The sequence below is a fragment of the Syngnathus typhle genome, linkage group LG6 (genome assembly GCF_033458585.1).
Source record: "Syngnathus typhle isolate RoL2023-S1 ecotype Sweden linkage group LG6, RoL_Styp_1.0, whole genome shotgun sequence".
In the NCBI taxonomy this organism is placed as follows: domain Eukaryota; kingdom Metazoa; phylum Chordata; class Actinopteri; order Syngnathiformes; family Syngnathidae; genus Syngnathus; species Syngnathus typhle.
In genome coordinates this window covers 15,917,441-15,934,380 of record NC_083743.1, presented here as the reverse complement: position 1 = coordinate 15,934,380, position 16,940 = coordinate 15,917,441, and the positions used below count along the sequence as shown (strand labels likewise).

Sequence of the window (16,940 nt, the reverse complement as noted above, 5' to 3'; positions counted from 1 at the left end):
TTCTTTGCAAACAGTACATTGTCACGTCAACCGCGTGCGACAAAATAAAAAGCTTTCAATAACTTATCATCCTAAACATTTTTAGATGAAACACCCGAAGTTTGAAAATGATGGGATAAAAGGGATAAAATCTCTAAGAGGAGTTTCTGATCTCTATAAAAGGCCAAAAATGCAACCCAATTCCGAGATAGTCAAGTGGCGGCCTTTTTAAGCTTTAGCATTGCTCTGCAAAAGAATTAGTTGTTGGTCTTGCTGTTACATATGTCGTCTCCCAATTTTCACAGCTCTAGTAGTGAAAGGTAGAACCGTGATTGCTTTGTTAAATATTGGTAGGAGGCAATGTAGAGCCATTTTGTGAAACTTGTACATAAAATCTCTAAAATATTGCTTTTCATACTAGTGTGTGCAATGTTTTATGATTTTCCGCTCAGGTTCAGACCCTAGAAAACAGCAGGCGTTTTCTTTGTGATCAGCACCTCGCCACGGCAGCTGCGTGTGTTGAAATGAAAAGCTTTCAATAACTCCAGCTTAAACATGTTTCTATGAAACACCCAACATATACACCACATACAGTAGAAAAATAAAACTTGTGTTCTAGTGGTTGAATGACAATTTTCTTTTTTTTTCTTTGTGACAGGTAATTGGCCGAATGTGCAAGATCATCGACAAGACGTGCTTGTCACCAACACCAACACTAGAGCAGCACCTGATGTGGGATGACATTGCCATTTTGGCGCGATACATGCTAATGCTTTCCTTCAACAACTCTTTGGATGTTGCTGCCCACCTGCCGTACCTGTTCCATGTTGTGACCCTGCTGGTAGCGACTGGGCCACTGTCTCTCAGGGCCTCTACCCATGGTTTAGTCATCAATATCATTCATTCCCTTTGTACTTGCTCACAGCTTAACTTCAGCGGTAAGAACTTAGTCACATCATTTTGTTTTAGACAAGATTTATTTGTATGATATGGACAAACCTTATCTTTGGGGGAAAAAAAACGTTTGTTTGCTGATCTTTTTTGTATTTTTTTAGAAGAGACAAAGCAGGTGCTGCGATTGAGCCTGACAGAGTTCTCCTTGCCCAAGTTTTACCTGCTCTTTGGGATCAGCAAAGTCAAGTCAGCAGCTGTCATTGCGTTCCGCTCCAGCTACAGAGACCGCTCCTTCTCCCCAGGGTCATATGAAAGGGAGACTTTTGCCCTGTCTTCCTTGGAGACTGTCACAGAGGCCTTACTAGAAATCATGGAAGTCAGTCATTTTTCCACCACCACAGTGTTTTTTAGAACTATCTTAGTTATACATTTATTACAAGATTGCTGATTAATGCCTTTTGCATATTCTCTCCAGGCTTGTATGAGGGACATCCCAGCTTGTAAATGGTTGGACCAGTGGACAGAGCTTGCACAGAAGTATTATTATTATTATTATTATTATTATTATTAAACATGATTGTTAAATTATTTTGAATGTTTTTTTCTGTGACCAGGTTTGCATTCCAGTACAACCCTTCCCTCCAGCCCAGAGCCCTTGTGGTGTTCGGATGCATCAGTAAAAGGGTCAGCCACGGTCAGATCAAGCAGATAATCCGAATACTTAGCAAGGCCAGCCCTCTCCTCAGCATAGACCGGGTAAAAAAGAACACCGACTTGTCACTGGATTGATATTGTGTGGCTTTGAATGTTATAAAATAATTTGGAACACCATGTATCCATTCCTTATTTTTCACATCCTCAGGGTCTTGAAAGCTGTCTTAAGGGTCCTGACAATTACAACAGCCAAGTGTTGATAGAGGCCACTGTCATTGCGCTGACCAAGTTGCAACCTCTCCTCAGCAAGGTATGACTTCTAGGATGGAGATTCTTTTTTGTGCTCACACTATAATGTTCATACTGCATAACAGTGGCTCCCAAACTATTTCAGCCTGGGCCCTTCTTTTTTCTTTTTTTATATGATCATTTCGATTCCCCAAGATCACAACCAAAATGTTCTTATTTAAATTATGTTTGGTAACAAAGCGTTTTGTCTGAGATAAGTGAATATAGTTAAAACCCACGTATCACGGTAATACATTCTACTGTTATACGTTTTACTCATTCAGTTGTGGTCTATATAAAGTGGAACAGCAATGCTTTTGTCTGAATTCCTTGTTTTGATACCATCACAGGTCCCTCTTTTCTACTTGTTCCGAGGTGCGGCTAAGAGCAAGCCGTTTTGGTGCGGTCTCTTTAAATCCAAATGAGATAGTTCACACCCCACACTCTCCAGCCCGCAAGATGTGCACCTACCTTTCCGGTCGACATATTTGTTTACTCGGGCCACAAACGTTTTGATTGATTAAAAGATGTCAACGGCAGAAGACTAGTCCATACATACATAACATGTAAAAAAAAAAAATCCCCTCACAATATTTATGAACGTTTTGTAAACAAGCACTGCAGTCAAGCTACGTAGCTAATGCTAGCGCTAGTGAGAAGCTAACGAATACATTTAACACATTGTTGTGTTCCCCAAGAATACTACAGCACCTTCGATGCAATTCATCTGATACAACTACTCAAAATACACCCACAAAAAGTGAAAACATAGAGCACAGCTCCAAAATCAGCAAAACAACTGATGCTATGGCTATGAACGTCTTTTCAAAAAGCACTGCAGTCAATCTATGAAGTAAGATAATGCTATCGTTAGCAAGAAGCTAACACATTATGCATTTAACTAACACATTATTGTGTTCCCCAAGAATAAAACAGCACCTTCGATGCGATTCATCTGCTAAAAGTACCGTAATTTTCGGACTATAAGTCGCGTTCTTTTTCATAGTTTGGGTGAAGGGGCGACTTATACTCAGGAGCGACTTATATACATATATATGGTTTTTTTTTTTACTTTTTGGGGCACTTTATGGCTGGTGCGACTTATACTCCGGTGCGACTTATAGTCCGAAAATTACGGTACTCAAAATACACCCACAAGAAATGAAAACATAGCGCACACAGCTCCAAAATCAGCAGAAAGGCTTAGGCTAGTGCTATGATAACGAGTGCATAGACGTGCAATATTATTAAAGTGAAATAGTTTATTATTCTTGTGTCATCTCAATTACCACTTTACTGTTTCCATTGTTTCCATAGATTAAAGAAACTGCACCATCAACAAAACAAAGTCTTTAGGCGAATCCTTCTCTATACTGACAAAAAAATTCTGAAACACTGCTTGAACAAGCAGGACTGCCCACAGATGTGGGAACACTGCTTGAAAAATGAAATTTAACCAGGCACTTCTTTGAGATTATGATATTGGGGGGGGGGGGGGGTGCAATGATTTGTGTGGGTTGATGCATCCAACAACGGAACATTTTGATCTCTCCACTTTGAAATCCTTGAGTTGTTTGGACTACAAAAGTCTCGCCCCGTAATAAACATGGCGGATTCGTAATAAACATGGCGGATTTGCGAAGCCGCCATGTTTATCATTCGGATTTCCATTTGGCAACACTCATTACCTTGTTTGGTTTGTCCCGCCCCGACAGATGTGATGTATCGTATTTTTCGGACTACAAGTCGCACCGGAATAATTTGAGTATAACCGGTCGGTATGAGTTGCACCAGCCAAAGAATGCACCATAAAGGGGGAAAAAAACATATATAAGTCGCACCGGAGTTTAAGTCGCATTTTGGGGGACATTTATTTGACAAATCCAACAACAAGAACAGACATGAACCAGCAACAACCAGCTAAATGATACGGTATGCTAACGTGACATAAACACAAACGAGGAGCTGAGAACGGGCCTGACGTAACATTAACAGTGATTCAAATAATTATAACATAAATAACACGTTTGTCAAACGCTCTATGTCACTCCAAATCATTAAATTCATCGAATTTTTCGTCCTTTGTGTAAACAATGCCGCGTCTACGGCGTGCCACTGACGTCGGACTCGTCGTCAGTTGCAGTTCAAATTATTCCACAGGCCCATATAACTAGATATAAACTATATATCAAATAACACGAATATAACCAACAATTTTATCGAACCATCCGTGTCACTCCAAATCATTAAATCCATTGGAATCTTCGTCCTTTGTGTAAACACCGGCGCTTCTAACCCCGGAAGTGTGTGCGGTTCACCGCTGACGTCAGTTGCAGTTTAACTTATTCCACAGGCCCATATAACTATATATATAAACTATATATCAAACTATAATACAAACAACAATTTTATCGAACCATCCGTGTCACTCCAAATCATTAAATCCATCGAAATCTTTGTCCTGTGTCACTTAAAAAAAAAAAGAAAGAATAAGAAACAGCTGTTGACTCCGGAACTCCATACGCCGCTGACGTCAGACTCGTCGTCAGTTGCGGTCCAATTATTCCACAGATCTATGTATATATCTATATTGTAGCGTTACCAAAGTACCAGGTAAGACGTGGGTTTGGTAACCGGCTCTTTATTTAACAAAACGAGCTCAATGAGCCAACAACGACAATCGCCCATGTATATTTTCCAATCTTAATAGAAATGGTATGTGCTTTGGAATGTTAACAATTTTAACTTCACCCCTCTCTCTCCATTTTGTGTCTGTCTGTCTGACTCCAGGAATCTCCTATGCATAAAGCTCTGTTTTGGGTGGCAGTAGCTGTACTTCAGTTGGATGAAGTAAACCTATACTCTGCTGGAACTGCTTTGCTGGAGCAAAACCTCCACACTCTTGACACAATGCGTGTCTTCAATGACAAGGTAAAAAAAAAAAAAATTGTACTGCATTTGTCAGAGAGGTTGTTTTTGCTGCTTTTTTGAGTGTGAATGTACAGAGAAGCTATGAAGACAACAGTACTGGTGTAGAGGTATTGCTAGTAATTTTTACTTATCTTTATTACCATTCATCTTTTTTAAATATTGGAACAGTTTCTACTCGTTTCTTATTTCAAAACGTATTCATCAGTTTGGTGTGTAGCCTATACCAGTGGTCCCCAACGTTTTTTGAGCCACGGACCGGTTACGTGTCAGAAATATTTTTGCGGACCGGCCTTTATATAAATAAATAATACATTTAGATAAATAATACATTTATAATAAATATATAAATACGATGAAATAAAATAAGACTGGCATAAAAACAAGTATAAACGACATAAAAATAAAACTCACCATTACATTGAATTAGTGGGAGCACTGAGCTTGTTTCTCAGAAACATCTCGGCGTAATCGGGGACAATGACACCCGAAGTGGTTAACGTTTGTCTTTTAATGCAGGATGCTTGGTCTTTATGTGCCGAAGCAGTTTTGAAGGCTTCTTTGCCTCGTTAGCTAGCCTGTCGCCACATATTATGCAGAGTGGGCTTGGCACGTCAGAGTCACCTGTGGCGATAAATCCATATTTTAAGTAGGACTCCAGAAATGTTCTTTTAAATGCGGCTTTCCTTTTCTTAGAAGTCATAGCCTCTTCTTCTTCCGTCTCCTCATTGGGCTTTTTTCCCCTTTCCGAAGAACCTTTCCAAACATCTCTGTTTCTTGCTCATTTTTGCTTGCTACGCGGACTCGACTGAGGTGACATATCACGTGACCGAGACGAGCGTCTTGACCTGAACCGACGGATGTAATTGGGACAGAATTTTTTATCCATCTTCCGAACCGCTTAGTCCCCACGGGGGTCGCGGGCGTGCTGGAGCCTATCCCAGCCGTCATCGGGCAGTAGGCGGGGGACAATTTTTTTTTTATATTTTTCAAAATAAATTCTTACTCATTTTTGCTAGCTTTGCGGGCTCGACTGGGGAAATATGTTACGTGACTGGGATGAGCGTCTTGACCTGAAGTAATTGATCGTCGATAAAAATTGTATTTTGTTTTTTCCCCCAGTGTGGCTTGGCGGCCCAGTACCAAGTGACCCACGGACCGGTGGTTGGGGATCACTGGCCTATACTATGGCGTTGACTGTTATAATGGCCCGAAGGAAAAAGTGATTACGATGCGGCCCGCGACAAAAATGAGTTTGGCACCTCTAAATGATGTCGAAGCTTCATAAGAAAATAATAAATCATGGTATAAGAGCAGGGATGGCGCTGCACCTAGGCTTGGTGGTGATACTGTAGCCCTGTCAGAAATTTGTGTAGCCCCAGGCAAGCACCTCCAGCAATCGACTTGAGATTGTAAAAAAGTGTTTATAAATAATATTCTCAGCCCCCCATGTTTGAAGGAGTGCAATGCTATCCCACAATAACCACAGAAGCACCTATTTTTTCTCCACAATATTTAATGACTTTTTAGCCTTAGCATTGCGTACCAGATAAACGCAGAGGCATCGTATGGTCTACATCACAGGTGTCAAACTCAAGGCCCGGAGGCCAGATACGGCCCGCCACATCATTTTATGTGACCCGCGAAGACAAATTGTGCATCAAATTCGTGTCTCATTACTAGAATTGAAAATTGTTTTCACATTTCATAATATCTTTTTTTAAAATATTTGACCAGTTTTTACTCGTCTGATTTGAAAACAAGTTATTTGTCAGTTTCTTTTGTAGCTTTTACTGTATATTATATGAGGTGCTCATACATTTATTTGGGTTGACAGTCATAATGCCCCTCCGAAAGAAGCTATGACTACAATGCGGCCCGCAAAAAAAATGAGTTTGACACCCCTGGTCTACATACTATGATATATACACTCTGCTATTTTAATCAAATTGGGTTTTTCATCCATCTAAAAGATTTATGGACTCGGATTTCCCTCGCCCAGAAGCGAGTTACCGGGGGCCCCTGGAGCCAGGCCTAGAGGTGGGGCTCAAAGGTGAGCGTCTGGTGGCCAGGCCTTCGCCCACGGGGCCCGACCAAGCACAGCCCGAAAAGGAAATGTGGGTCTCCCTTTCCATGGGCCCACCACCTGTGGGAGGGGCCAAAGGGGTCTGGTGCATTGGGAGCTGGGCAGCGGCAAAAGGCAGGGAACTTGGCGGTCCGATCCCCGACTGCAGAGGCTGGCTCTTGGGACATGGAATGTCACCTCTCTGGCTGAAAAGGAGACCGAGCTGGTGTGCGAAGCAGTAAATTTCCGACTAGACACAGTCGGACTTGCCTTCACACACAGTTTAGGTTCCGGTACAAGCCCTCTCGAGAGGGGTTGGAGTCTCTTCCACTCTGGAATTGCCCACCGCGAGAGGCGTCGTGCAGACGTTGGTATACTTATTGCCCCCCCAGCTGGCGAACGAGACGGTAGCCTCCCTCCGCCTATGGGTGGGGGTACGGGTCCTGACTGTTGTTTGTGTCTATGCACCAAACAGCAGCTCAGAGTACTCACCCTTCTTGGGGTCCCTGGAGGGAGTGCTGGAGAGCGCTCCTTCTGGGGACTCCATTGTTCTACTGGGTGACTTCAATGCTCACGTGGACAACGACAGTGAGACCTGGAAGGGCGTGATTGGGAGGAACGCCCCCCCCCCCTCCGATCTGAACCCGAGCGATGTTCTATTATTGGAATTCTGTGCTCGACACGGATTGTCAATAATGAACACCATGTTCAAGCATAAGGGTGTCCATGTGTGCACTTGGCACCAGGACACCCTAGGCCGCAGTTCGATGATCAACTTTGTAGTCGTGTCATCGGATTTGCATCCGCATGTATTGGACACTCGGGTGAAGAAAGGAGCGGAGCTGTCAACTGATCACCACCTGGTGGTGGGTTAACTCCGATGCTGGGGGAAGATGCCGGTCCAACCTGGCAGGCCCAAACATACTGTGAGGGTCTGCTGGGAACGTCTGGCAGAATCCCCTGTCAGGAAGAGCTTCAACTTCCACCTCCGGATGGGCTTTTCCCACGTCCCGGAGGAGGCGGGGGACATTGAGTCAGAGTGGAACATGTTCCGCGCTTCCATTGTTGAGGCAGCCAACCGGAGCTGTGGCCGTTACGTCGTTGGTGCCTGTCGTGGCGGCAATCCCCGAACCCGCTGGAGTCCTGTCGGGCCGTTTTGGCCTGCGGGACTCGGAAGTGGAACGCGGCTTCGGCGGTTGCTCAGGCAAAAACCTGGGCGTGGGAGGAGTTTGGCCATAGAGAATGACTTCCGGACGGCTTCGAGGAAATTCTGGACCACCATCCGGCGTCTCAGGGGGGGGTAGGCAGTCCACAGTCAACACTGTTTACAGTGGAGATGGCGTGCTGCTGACCTAGACTCAGTGAGTCGGTAGGGAGAATACTTTGAAGACCTCCTCAATTCCACCTACACGCCTTCCATTGTGGAAGCAGGGCCTGGAGACTCTGAGGCGGACTTTCCAATCTCTGGGGTTGAAGTCACTGAGGTAGTTAAAAACTCCTCGGGGGCTAGGTCCCAGGGGTGGATGAGATCCGCCCGGAGTTCTTAAAGGCTCTGGATGTTGTGGGGCTGTCATGGCTGACACGCCTCTACAACATTGCATGGACATTGGGGACGGTGCCTCTGGATTGGCAGACTGGGGTGGTGGTTCCTCTCTTTAAGAAGGGGGACTGGAGGGTGTGTTCCAATTACAGGGGAATCACACTCCTCAGCCTCCCTGGTAAGGTCTATTCAGGGGTGCTGGAGAGGACGATCCGTCGGGAGGTCGAACCTCGGATTCAAGAGGAGCAGTGTTGGCTTTCGTCCTGGCCGTGGAACAGTGGACCAGCTTTACACCCTCGGCAGTATCCTCGAGGGGCCATGGGAGTTTGCCCAACCAGTCCACATGTGTTTTTTGGACTTGGAGAAGAATTTCAGAATTTCTAGGCGCAGCCGAGGCGTTGAGGATGTCCGGTTTGGGGACCTCAGCATCGCGTCTCTCCTTTTTGCAGACAACGTGGTGCTGTTGGCTTCTTCAGCTCTCACTGTAGCGGTTCGCAGCTGAGTGTGAAGCGGTTGGGATGAGGGTCAGCACCTCCAAATCAGAGTCCATGGTCCTCGGTCGGAAAAGTGTGGAATGCCCTCTCCGGATCAGGGATGAGATCCTGCCCCAAGTGGAGGAGTTCCAAGTATCTTGGGGTCTTGTTCACGAGTGAGGGCAGGATGGAGCGCGAGATCGACAGGCGGATCGGTGCACCGTCTGCAGTAATGCGGACTCTGTACCGGTCCGTCGTGGTGAAGAGAGAGCTGAGCCGAAAGGCAAAGCTCTCAATTTACCGGTCGATCTACGCTCCTGCCCTCACCTATGGTCACGAGCTATGGGTCGTGACCGAAAGAACGAGATCCCGGATACAAGCGGCCGAAATAAGTTTCCTCCGCGGGGTGTCCGGGCTCTCCCTTAGAGATAAGGGGAGAAGCTCGGTCATCTGGGAGAGACTCGGAGTAGAGCCGCTGCTCCTCCACGTTGAGAGGAGCAAGATGAGGTGGATCGGGCATCTCATTAGGATGCCTCTTGGACGCCTCCCTGAGGAGGTGTTCCGGGCATGTCCCACCGGTAGGAGACCCCGTGGATGACCCAGGACGCACTGGAGAGACTATGTCTCTCGGCTGGCCTTGGAACTCCTTGGGATCCCCGGGATGAGCTGGATGAAGTGGCTGGGGAGAGGGAAGTCGGAGTCCCTCCTAAAGCTAACCCTAACCCCAACCCCGCGACTCGACCCTGGATAGGCGGAAGAAAATGGATGGATGGGTGGATGGATGGATGGGTTTTTCATCTGTTGGGCTATGATTTTTTTACCTTTGGGGGGGGGTTAAATGACAATTGACAAACTGATGGCAGCCCTTTTTAAATAATGAAAATGGACCGGCTAACGATTATTGTGAATAAGGACGGACTGATGACAGAAGGGTGCCCAGGTCACAGACAAAAGAAAAATAACGGACCGGCAGAATTTAGTAAATTGCCCATCCATCCATCCATCCATCCATCCATCCATCCATCCATCCATCCATCCATCCATCCATTTTCTGTACCGCTTTGTACCCACGGAGGTCGCGGGCGTGCCGGAGCCTATCCCAGCCGTCATCGGGCAGTAGGCGGGGGACACCCTGAACCAGTTGCCAGCCAATCGCAGGTCACAGAGAGACGAAACAATCATTCGCACTCACACCTAGGGACAATTCGGAGTGCTCAATCGGCCTACCAAGCATGTTTTTGGGATGTGGGAGGAAACCTGAGTGCCCGAAGAAAACCCACGCGCACTCGGGGAGAACATGCAAACTCCACACAGGGAGGGCCGGAGGTGGAATCTAACTTGCACCCTAACTGTGAGGCGGTCGCGCTAACCAGTGCACCACCGAGTCGCCGTGAATTGCCCACATCTGCTTATTTCAAGTGCATCTTTTGGTAGTATCTGGTATTACTGTTTTGTTTTTCTTTGGCTTAGGCTCGTGTTAAATCCTTCCTGTCTCTTTTCCCCATTGAAAAGTCGATTTGTAAGTCTATTTATTTTACTTATTTTGTGAGGTTGTTGAGTCAATATCAGCGTCACGCAACCCAGACAATTTGACTTCATAGGCTTATGTAAAGGAGAGAATCCGGTCAATTTTCAAATTAAAATACCGTTTTTTTCCGTGTATAGTGCGCAAAATTTTACTAATTTATTGTCCTAAAATCCGGGGTGCGCATTATACATGGGTACAAAAAAAAAAAAAAAAAATTTTTTTTTTTTAATTTTTTTTTTTTTTTTTTTTTTTAAGTCCCAATGATCGTCACACACGCAGGGAGGCAATGGGTCCCATTTTTATAGTCTTTGGTATGGTCTTAACTAGGCTGGATGTAATTTTTTTTGTTGGCGTTGATTTCTCCGACTGCCCGTAAACGCACCACCGCGCTTCGTGCGCGCACGGGACAGCAAACGAGCAGGTGATCGAGCAAGCGTCTGATACGAGAGCATTGCGGTCGCATGGAGCGTGTTTGAAGTGAACAGCAGAGAAGAAAGGCAAAGTGTTGTGAAATAAAATGCACAGAACGGATGCGCAAGACACGTCAGCTATATAAAGAGCGAGAGTTGTTTTCTTCCTATTAGTTTCAATTCACAGTTTAATTAGCAGTTTCAATCAGCAAATAACAAAATGCGTATTACAGGTAATATTTTATTTCACAACACTTTGCCTTGTTCCTTTGGTCTCTGCTGTTCATCCTAAAACACAAAGGCGCTCTTTAAGCAATGCGACAGTGAGCGCCCGGCGCGCTGCGGTTGCGCGACCGCACCAAATTAAGCTCCCTGCGCAGTGCGCACTGAGGTCCACTTAAATTTTAGAAAGTACATCAGGACTTTAAAAATATCTTCTAAATTTCAGCGACGGCTCTGTCACAATAATCGGCCAGCCCGGTGCAGTTGGGCGGTCGGCGGCGCGCTACGGTTGAGCGTTCTCTCGCACGCTCTCTCTCTCGCTCTCTCTCGCTCTCGCACACACGCAAACCGGATATCATACGGAGGCCGCCATTACAGATGCGCAGAACGGATGAGCAAGACACGTCAGCTATATAAAGAGCGAGAGTTCAGTTCTCTACCTAAATCCGTATTACAGGTAATATTTTATTTCACAACACTTTGCCTTGTTCCTTTCTTCTCTGCTGTTCACTTCAAACACGCTCCATGCGCACGGAGCGCGGTGGTGCGTTTACGGGCAGTCGGAGAAATCAACGGCAACAAAAAAAATTACATCCAGCCTAGTTAAGACAATACCAAAGACTATAAAAATGGGACCCATTGCCTCCCTGCGTGTGTGACGATCATTGGGACTTAAAAAAAAAAAAAAATTAAAAAAAAATTTTTTTTAAAAGAAATTCATAAAAATTCGGTGCGTATTATACATGGGTACAAGCTTTTTTCCAGCATCAGCATGCCATTTTTATGGGTGCGTACTATACATGGGGGCGCACTATACACGGAAAAAAACGGTATTTAACAGTATTTTTTTTTCAATATTTTTATTTATTTTTTGCCTCAATCCTGTATGGCTTTGCGCCTCGGTGATTGGGGACCACCGGTATGAAAAGAGACATTTTAAAACGCACAGTATATACAGTTTTTGAGTATGAATCGCCGGTACAATTAAACTGTATATCAAATAACAATAATATAAACGTCAATTTTATCGAACCATCCGTGTCAATCCATTCATCGCGGACCGGACGTCATACGGAGGCAGTATAACTGCGCATGCGCACTATGGATCCCATGCGCAGAACGGATGCGCAAGACACGTCAGCTATATAAAGAGCGAGAGTTGTTTTCTTCCTATTAGTTTCAATTCACAGTTTAATTAGCAGTAACAATCAGCAAATAACAAAATGCGTATTACAGGTAATATTTTATTTCACAACACTTTGCCTTGTTCCTTTCGTCTCTGCTGTTCACTTCAAACACGCTCCATACGAACACAATGCTCTGGTATCAGACAAGGCTTGCTCGATCACCTCCTCGTTTGCTGTCTGTCACAATGTACCCTACACAAATCCGAAATTTGTTGCGGCTCCGAGTCACGACAAGGGGCAAGTTTTGGTTTCCAAAGGTGTTTTTATTCCTCTTCAACGTCTCTCCCATACAGAGCCGCCTTTTTCACATGCGCGCACGGAGCGCGGTGGTGCGTTTACGGGCAGTCGGAGAAATCAACGCCAACAAAAAAAATTACATCCAGCCTAGTTAAGACCATACCAAAGACTATAAAAATGGGACCCATTGCCTCCCTGCGTGTGTGACGATCATTGGGACTTAAAAAAAATAAAATAAATTAAAATAAAAATTAAAAGAAATTCATAAAAATTGGGTGCGTATTATACATGGGTACAGGATTTTTTCCAGCATCAGCATGCCATTTTTAGGGTGCGTATTATACATGGGGGCGCATTATACACGGAAAAAAACGGTATTTGTAATTGGAAAAATAGATTCGGAATTCAAACGATTCGCTTTTCGAACCGCCTTTTGGACCTTGTAGTCGAAAACCGAGGTTTGACTGTGTATACTATATAACTATATTGTAGCGTTACCAAAGTACCGGGCAAGACGTGGGTTTGGTAACCGGCTCTTTATTTCACAAAACAAGAGCTCAACCTGTGAGCCAACACAGCAAGCGATGATGATCACTCTTCCCCCCCATGCCTTCACGGCCTTGCTAGACGAATCGTAAACTACTGAAGTCCAACAACATAGACGTTGTTACTTTAAATCAGGGGTCACCAAACTCCGGCCCGCGGGCCGGATACGGCCCACGGGACCGTTTAATCCGGCCCGCCAACCCTGAACAAATTGTATTATTAAACTTTTTTTTTTGGTCATTTTGCCTGCAATGACTGCGTTTCCCCAGTAGATGGGGAAGCGCTCGCCTGCGCATTTACTACCGGAAGCCGTGTCAGAAAGCTCGGTGCACACTCAAGTGCGTGTACGGACATGGCGCACTCGCGCTCGATTTGTATCAGTCCCGAATTTAGAGCGTGGGCTGTGACGACAGCATTCTTGTAATTCGCGCGCTGAGCTTTCAGATGCAGTTTCAGCCACATGAACGTCAACATCTACCCGTCACAGATCGAGGTAAACGGACCAACACCTCGGATCTCGCCTAAGAATTGCCACAACAAATTTTACTCCAGACTATGACGCACTAGCAAACTTTAACAAAAAAGACAACGGTGTCTACAAGCCTACTGGAACCTACAAAAGGATTATAAGGAAGGAACACAAGAACTTTAAGAGACTGCTCATATGTGTCAGAGAGGTTCTGCTCTGACAACTGAGCTGAACTTTTATCTGTTAAGATTGTGCATGGCACAACAGAAAGTTAATGTTCCATGGTTTTTTTCTATGAAGAACCCAGAGATAGTTATTTAGTTATTTTTTTAGTTGTTTTTTCTGTGAAGAACTCAGAGAGGGTTATTTAGTTATTATTTATTTCATTAATAGTGTTATTATTTGTTTCCTGACTTTTTTTCTGTAAAGAACCTGGAAAGGGTTTAAATAACCGTTATTTGGTTATGTGTGGCTTTCTGGAAAACAATAAAAAAAATTAAGCTCCCCTACGATCGTCACACTTTTTCTGTTACAAACTGACACCGGCCCCCCATCAGAGAAGGGAAAGGTTATGTGCCCCTCACAGGAAAAAGTTTGGGGACCCCTGCTTTAAATAAACTATATATCATAACTATAACATAAATAACAAGTTTATCGAACCATCTGTGTCACTCCAAATCATTAAATCACCTGACTCCGGAAGTCAGTGAATGGAACTCTGTCAGTGATGCTCCAATTTTTCCACAGCCATGGTGCGCCCTCGTGCATTTTAAAGTGAAAATTACATGTGAAGTGATCAGCTATACTAGTAAGTAATGTGTTAATGATCAAGTAAAAGTTTGTGAATAATCACACATATAAGTCGCTCCTGAGTATAAGTCCCCCCCCCACCCAAACTGTTAAAAAAACGCAACTTATAGTCCGAAAAATACGGTAGTCATGAACAGTTGAACTCAGGTTGAATGTTGTCAATCATGTTCAAAACGGTAAAACATTGAGAGCCCACTGAAGCACCAATAAAGCACTTCATGACATTGGATGATGGTCTTTTTACATTTTTATAACAGGTTATGTATTAATTCATCAAAAAAAAGTATACGTTTTATGTCTCCTTCAGAGTCCAGAAGAGGTGTTCATGGAGATTAGGCGCCCTTTGGAATGGCACTGTAAGCAGATGGATCACTTTGTGGGCCTCAACTTCAGTGCCAACTTCAACTTTGCACTTGTGGGCCACCTACTCAAAGGTAAAAACGCCCACCGAGCGAATATTATGAGGGAGTTATTTGCATAGCCTTTACACAATTAAGTTTTGAGTAATTGTCCAACCCTAGTGCTAGTGCCTAGTATAACCAGTGCTAGCCTTGTGGTATGAGTGTCCGCCCTGAGACTGGGAGGTCCTGGGTTCGATACCCGGCCGAGTCATACTAAAAAGACTATAAAATGGAACCCGATGCCTACCTGCTTGACACTCAGCATTAAGGGTTGGATTGGGGATGCTGTGAGGAGCTGCACCCCACAATCATTACAAGCAATGTATAGCTTCCACTATGGAAGCTCGTCTGAGAACGACCTAACTAGTGCCGACATTCGACTCCAGAAGTATTGAAACAGAAGCAATTCCTTTTGACTACAACATTTGTTTATCAAGCATTAATTATAAGACCTGAGATGTACATATTAGCTTTGACTTCCAATTGGATCAGATAGAAGGTAAGGTTAGGGGCATTAATATATTAGGACAATAAATAGCGCTGAATTTCTACATTCATTTTTAAATGTGTCTTTTGCCTATGTAGATGATTGCATGTCACAGAACATTCATCAAATCTATTAATCGGTTGAACATTGAAAATTTTGGATACTCATGCTTATGCCGTCTGTGTTTTTGGTAATGGATTTCCAGGCTACAGACATCCATCAGCCACCACAGTAGCAAGAACAGTGAGAATCCTGCACACGCTGTTGGCTCTTATCAGCAAGCACCTAAAATGTGACAAGTTTGAAGTGAACACCCAGAGTGTGGCTTATTTGGCTGGTATATAACAAATAGGTCTATTTTAGATTTGCCTTGCCTTTATTTGTAAACATTTTAATGTGGTTCTTTGTAGCACTGCTTACTGTTTCTGAAGAGGTCCGAAGTCGTTGCAGCCTCAAACACAGGAAGTCACTGCTGATTTCAGACCTCTCAGTGGACCCCGTACCAATGGACACCTACTCTACTCTTATCAGTGATCCCAGCTGCAGGTAAGCTGGATAGACGGTAAACTGAAGCTTTGGTTGTCCAATAAGCCAATTTATTAAAACTGCATTACCGTATTTTGCGCCATATTAGGCGCACCGGGTTATAAGGCGCACCTTCAATGAACGGCCCATTTTAAAACTTTGTCCATATATAAGGCGCATAAAATAGAAGCTTTACTGCAACAAACTGAGGTTGACTAGGGTTGCGGTATGCACCCACTAGCCAATAACCAACGAACCCTCTTTAAACAATCGCGTTTCTCAAACGATCTCCTATAAAATGATTGGAACTGACTAAAGTTCGATCTAACGCATTGGTACTATTTACCTATGTTTCCCTTCCATATCGATCCGTAGATTTACTCGAAACATTAACAGAGCAGCCTATTTTGACATGAAATAGCCTCGCGCGTATAGCAGCTATCGTTATAGCATTAGCCATCCGCAATTTCCCATGAGCCTCAGCTCGCAATGTCCCATGAGCCTCAGCAAAGTGTAAACAATTGCGTTTCTCAAACGATCTCCTATAAAATGATCAGAACTGACTAAAGTTCGATCTAACGCATTGGTACTACTTACCTGTTTCCCTTCCATATCGATCCGGAGATTTACTCGAAACATTAACAGACCAGCCTATTTTGACATGAAATAGCCTCGCGCATATAGCAGCTATCGTTATAGCATTAGCCATCCGCAATTTCCCATGAGCCTCAGCTCGCAATCTCCCATGAGCCTCAGCAAAGTGTAAACAATCGCGTTTCTCAAACGATCTCCTATAAAATGATCAGAACTGACTAAAGTTCGATCTAACGCATTGGTACTACTTACCTATGTTTCCCTTCCATATCGATCCGTAGATTTACTCGAAACATTAATGGAGCAGCCTATTTTGAAATGAAATAGCCTCGCGGGTACAATAGCTATTCGGTGACGCCCCCTGACTACAGTTACCGTAATGTTGGGAAGCAATGCGACCTTGTAATTTACTAGTTGTACTAAAACGTACTAAAACATTTTGGCAGAGCACTGTGTACAACCAGTATGGATCAACAAATTCATCAATTGATCCATATATAAGGCGCACCGGACTATAAGGCGCACTGTCGACTTTTGATAAAAATGTAGATCTTTAGGTGCGCCTTATAGGGCGGAAAATACAGTACATTAAAAATGTATGTAAAGCTTGGTCAAATGCAAAATGACCAAGATTTTGGTGGTATTTCTGACTTTAAAAAGTCTCAAAATAAAGGTGATCGAAAATACCAGTCGGCTACGGAGG

General features: G+C 44.1%; 1 protein-coding gene across 6 annotated transcripts in view; it reads left to right on the top strand.

Moving 5' to 3' along the window:
* nf1a (neurofibromin 1a) overlaps nt 1–16,940 on the top strand; it is a 159,522-nt gene that overhangs the window by 127,521 nt on the left and 15,061 nt on the right. For all 6 annotated transcript variants that reach the window (XM_061280806.1, XM_061280807.1, XM_061280805.1 and 3 more), the window contains 9 exons: nt 638–917; nt 1,035–1,249; nt 1,349–1,410; nt 1,488–1,629; nt 1,736–1,837; nt 4,606–4,746; nt 14,538–14,664; nt 15,324–15,455; nt 15,529–15,664. In XM_061280806.1, the coding sequence (XP_061136790.1) occupies nt 638–917; nt 1,035–1,249; nt 1,349–1,410; nt 1,488–1,629; nt 1,736–1,837; nt 4,606–4,746; nt 14,538–14,664; nt 15,324–15,455; nt 15,529–15,664 (1,337 nt within the window). The remainder of the gene's footprint in view (nt 1–637; nt 918–1,034; nt 1,250–1,348; nt 1,411–1,487; nt 1,630–1,735; nt 1,838–4,605; nt 4,747–14,537; nt 14,665–15,323; nt 15,456–15,528; nt 15,665–16,940) is intronic.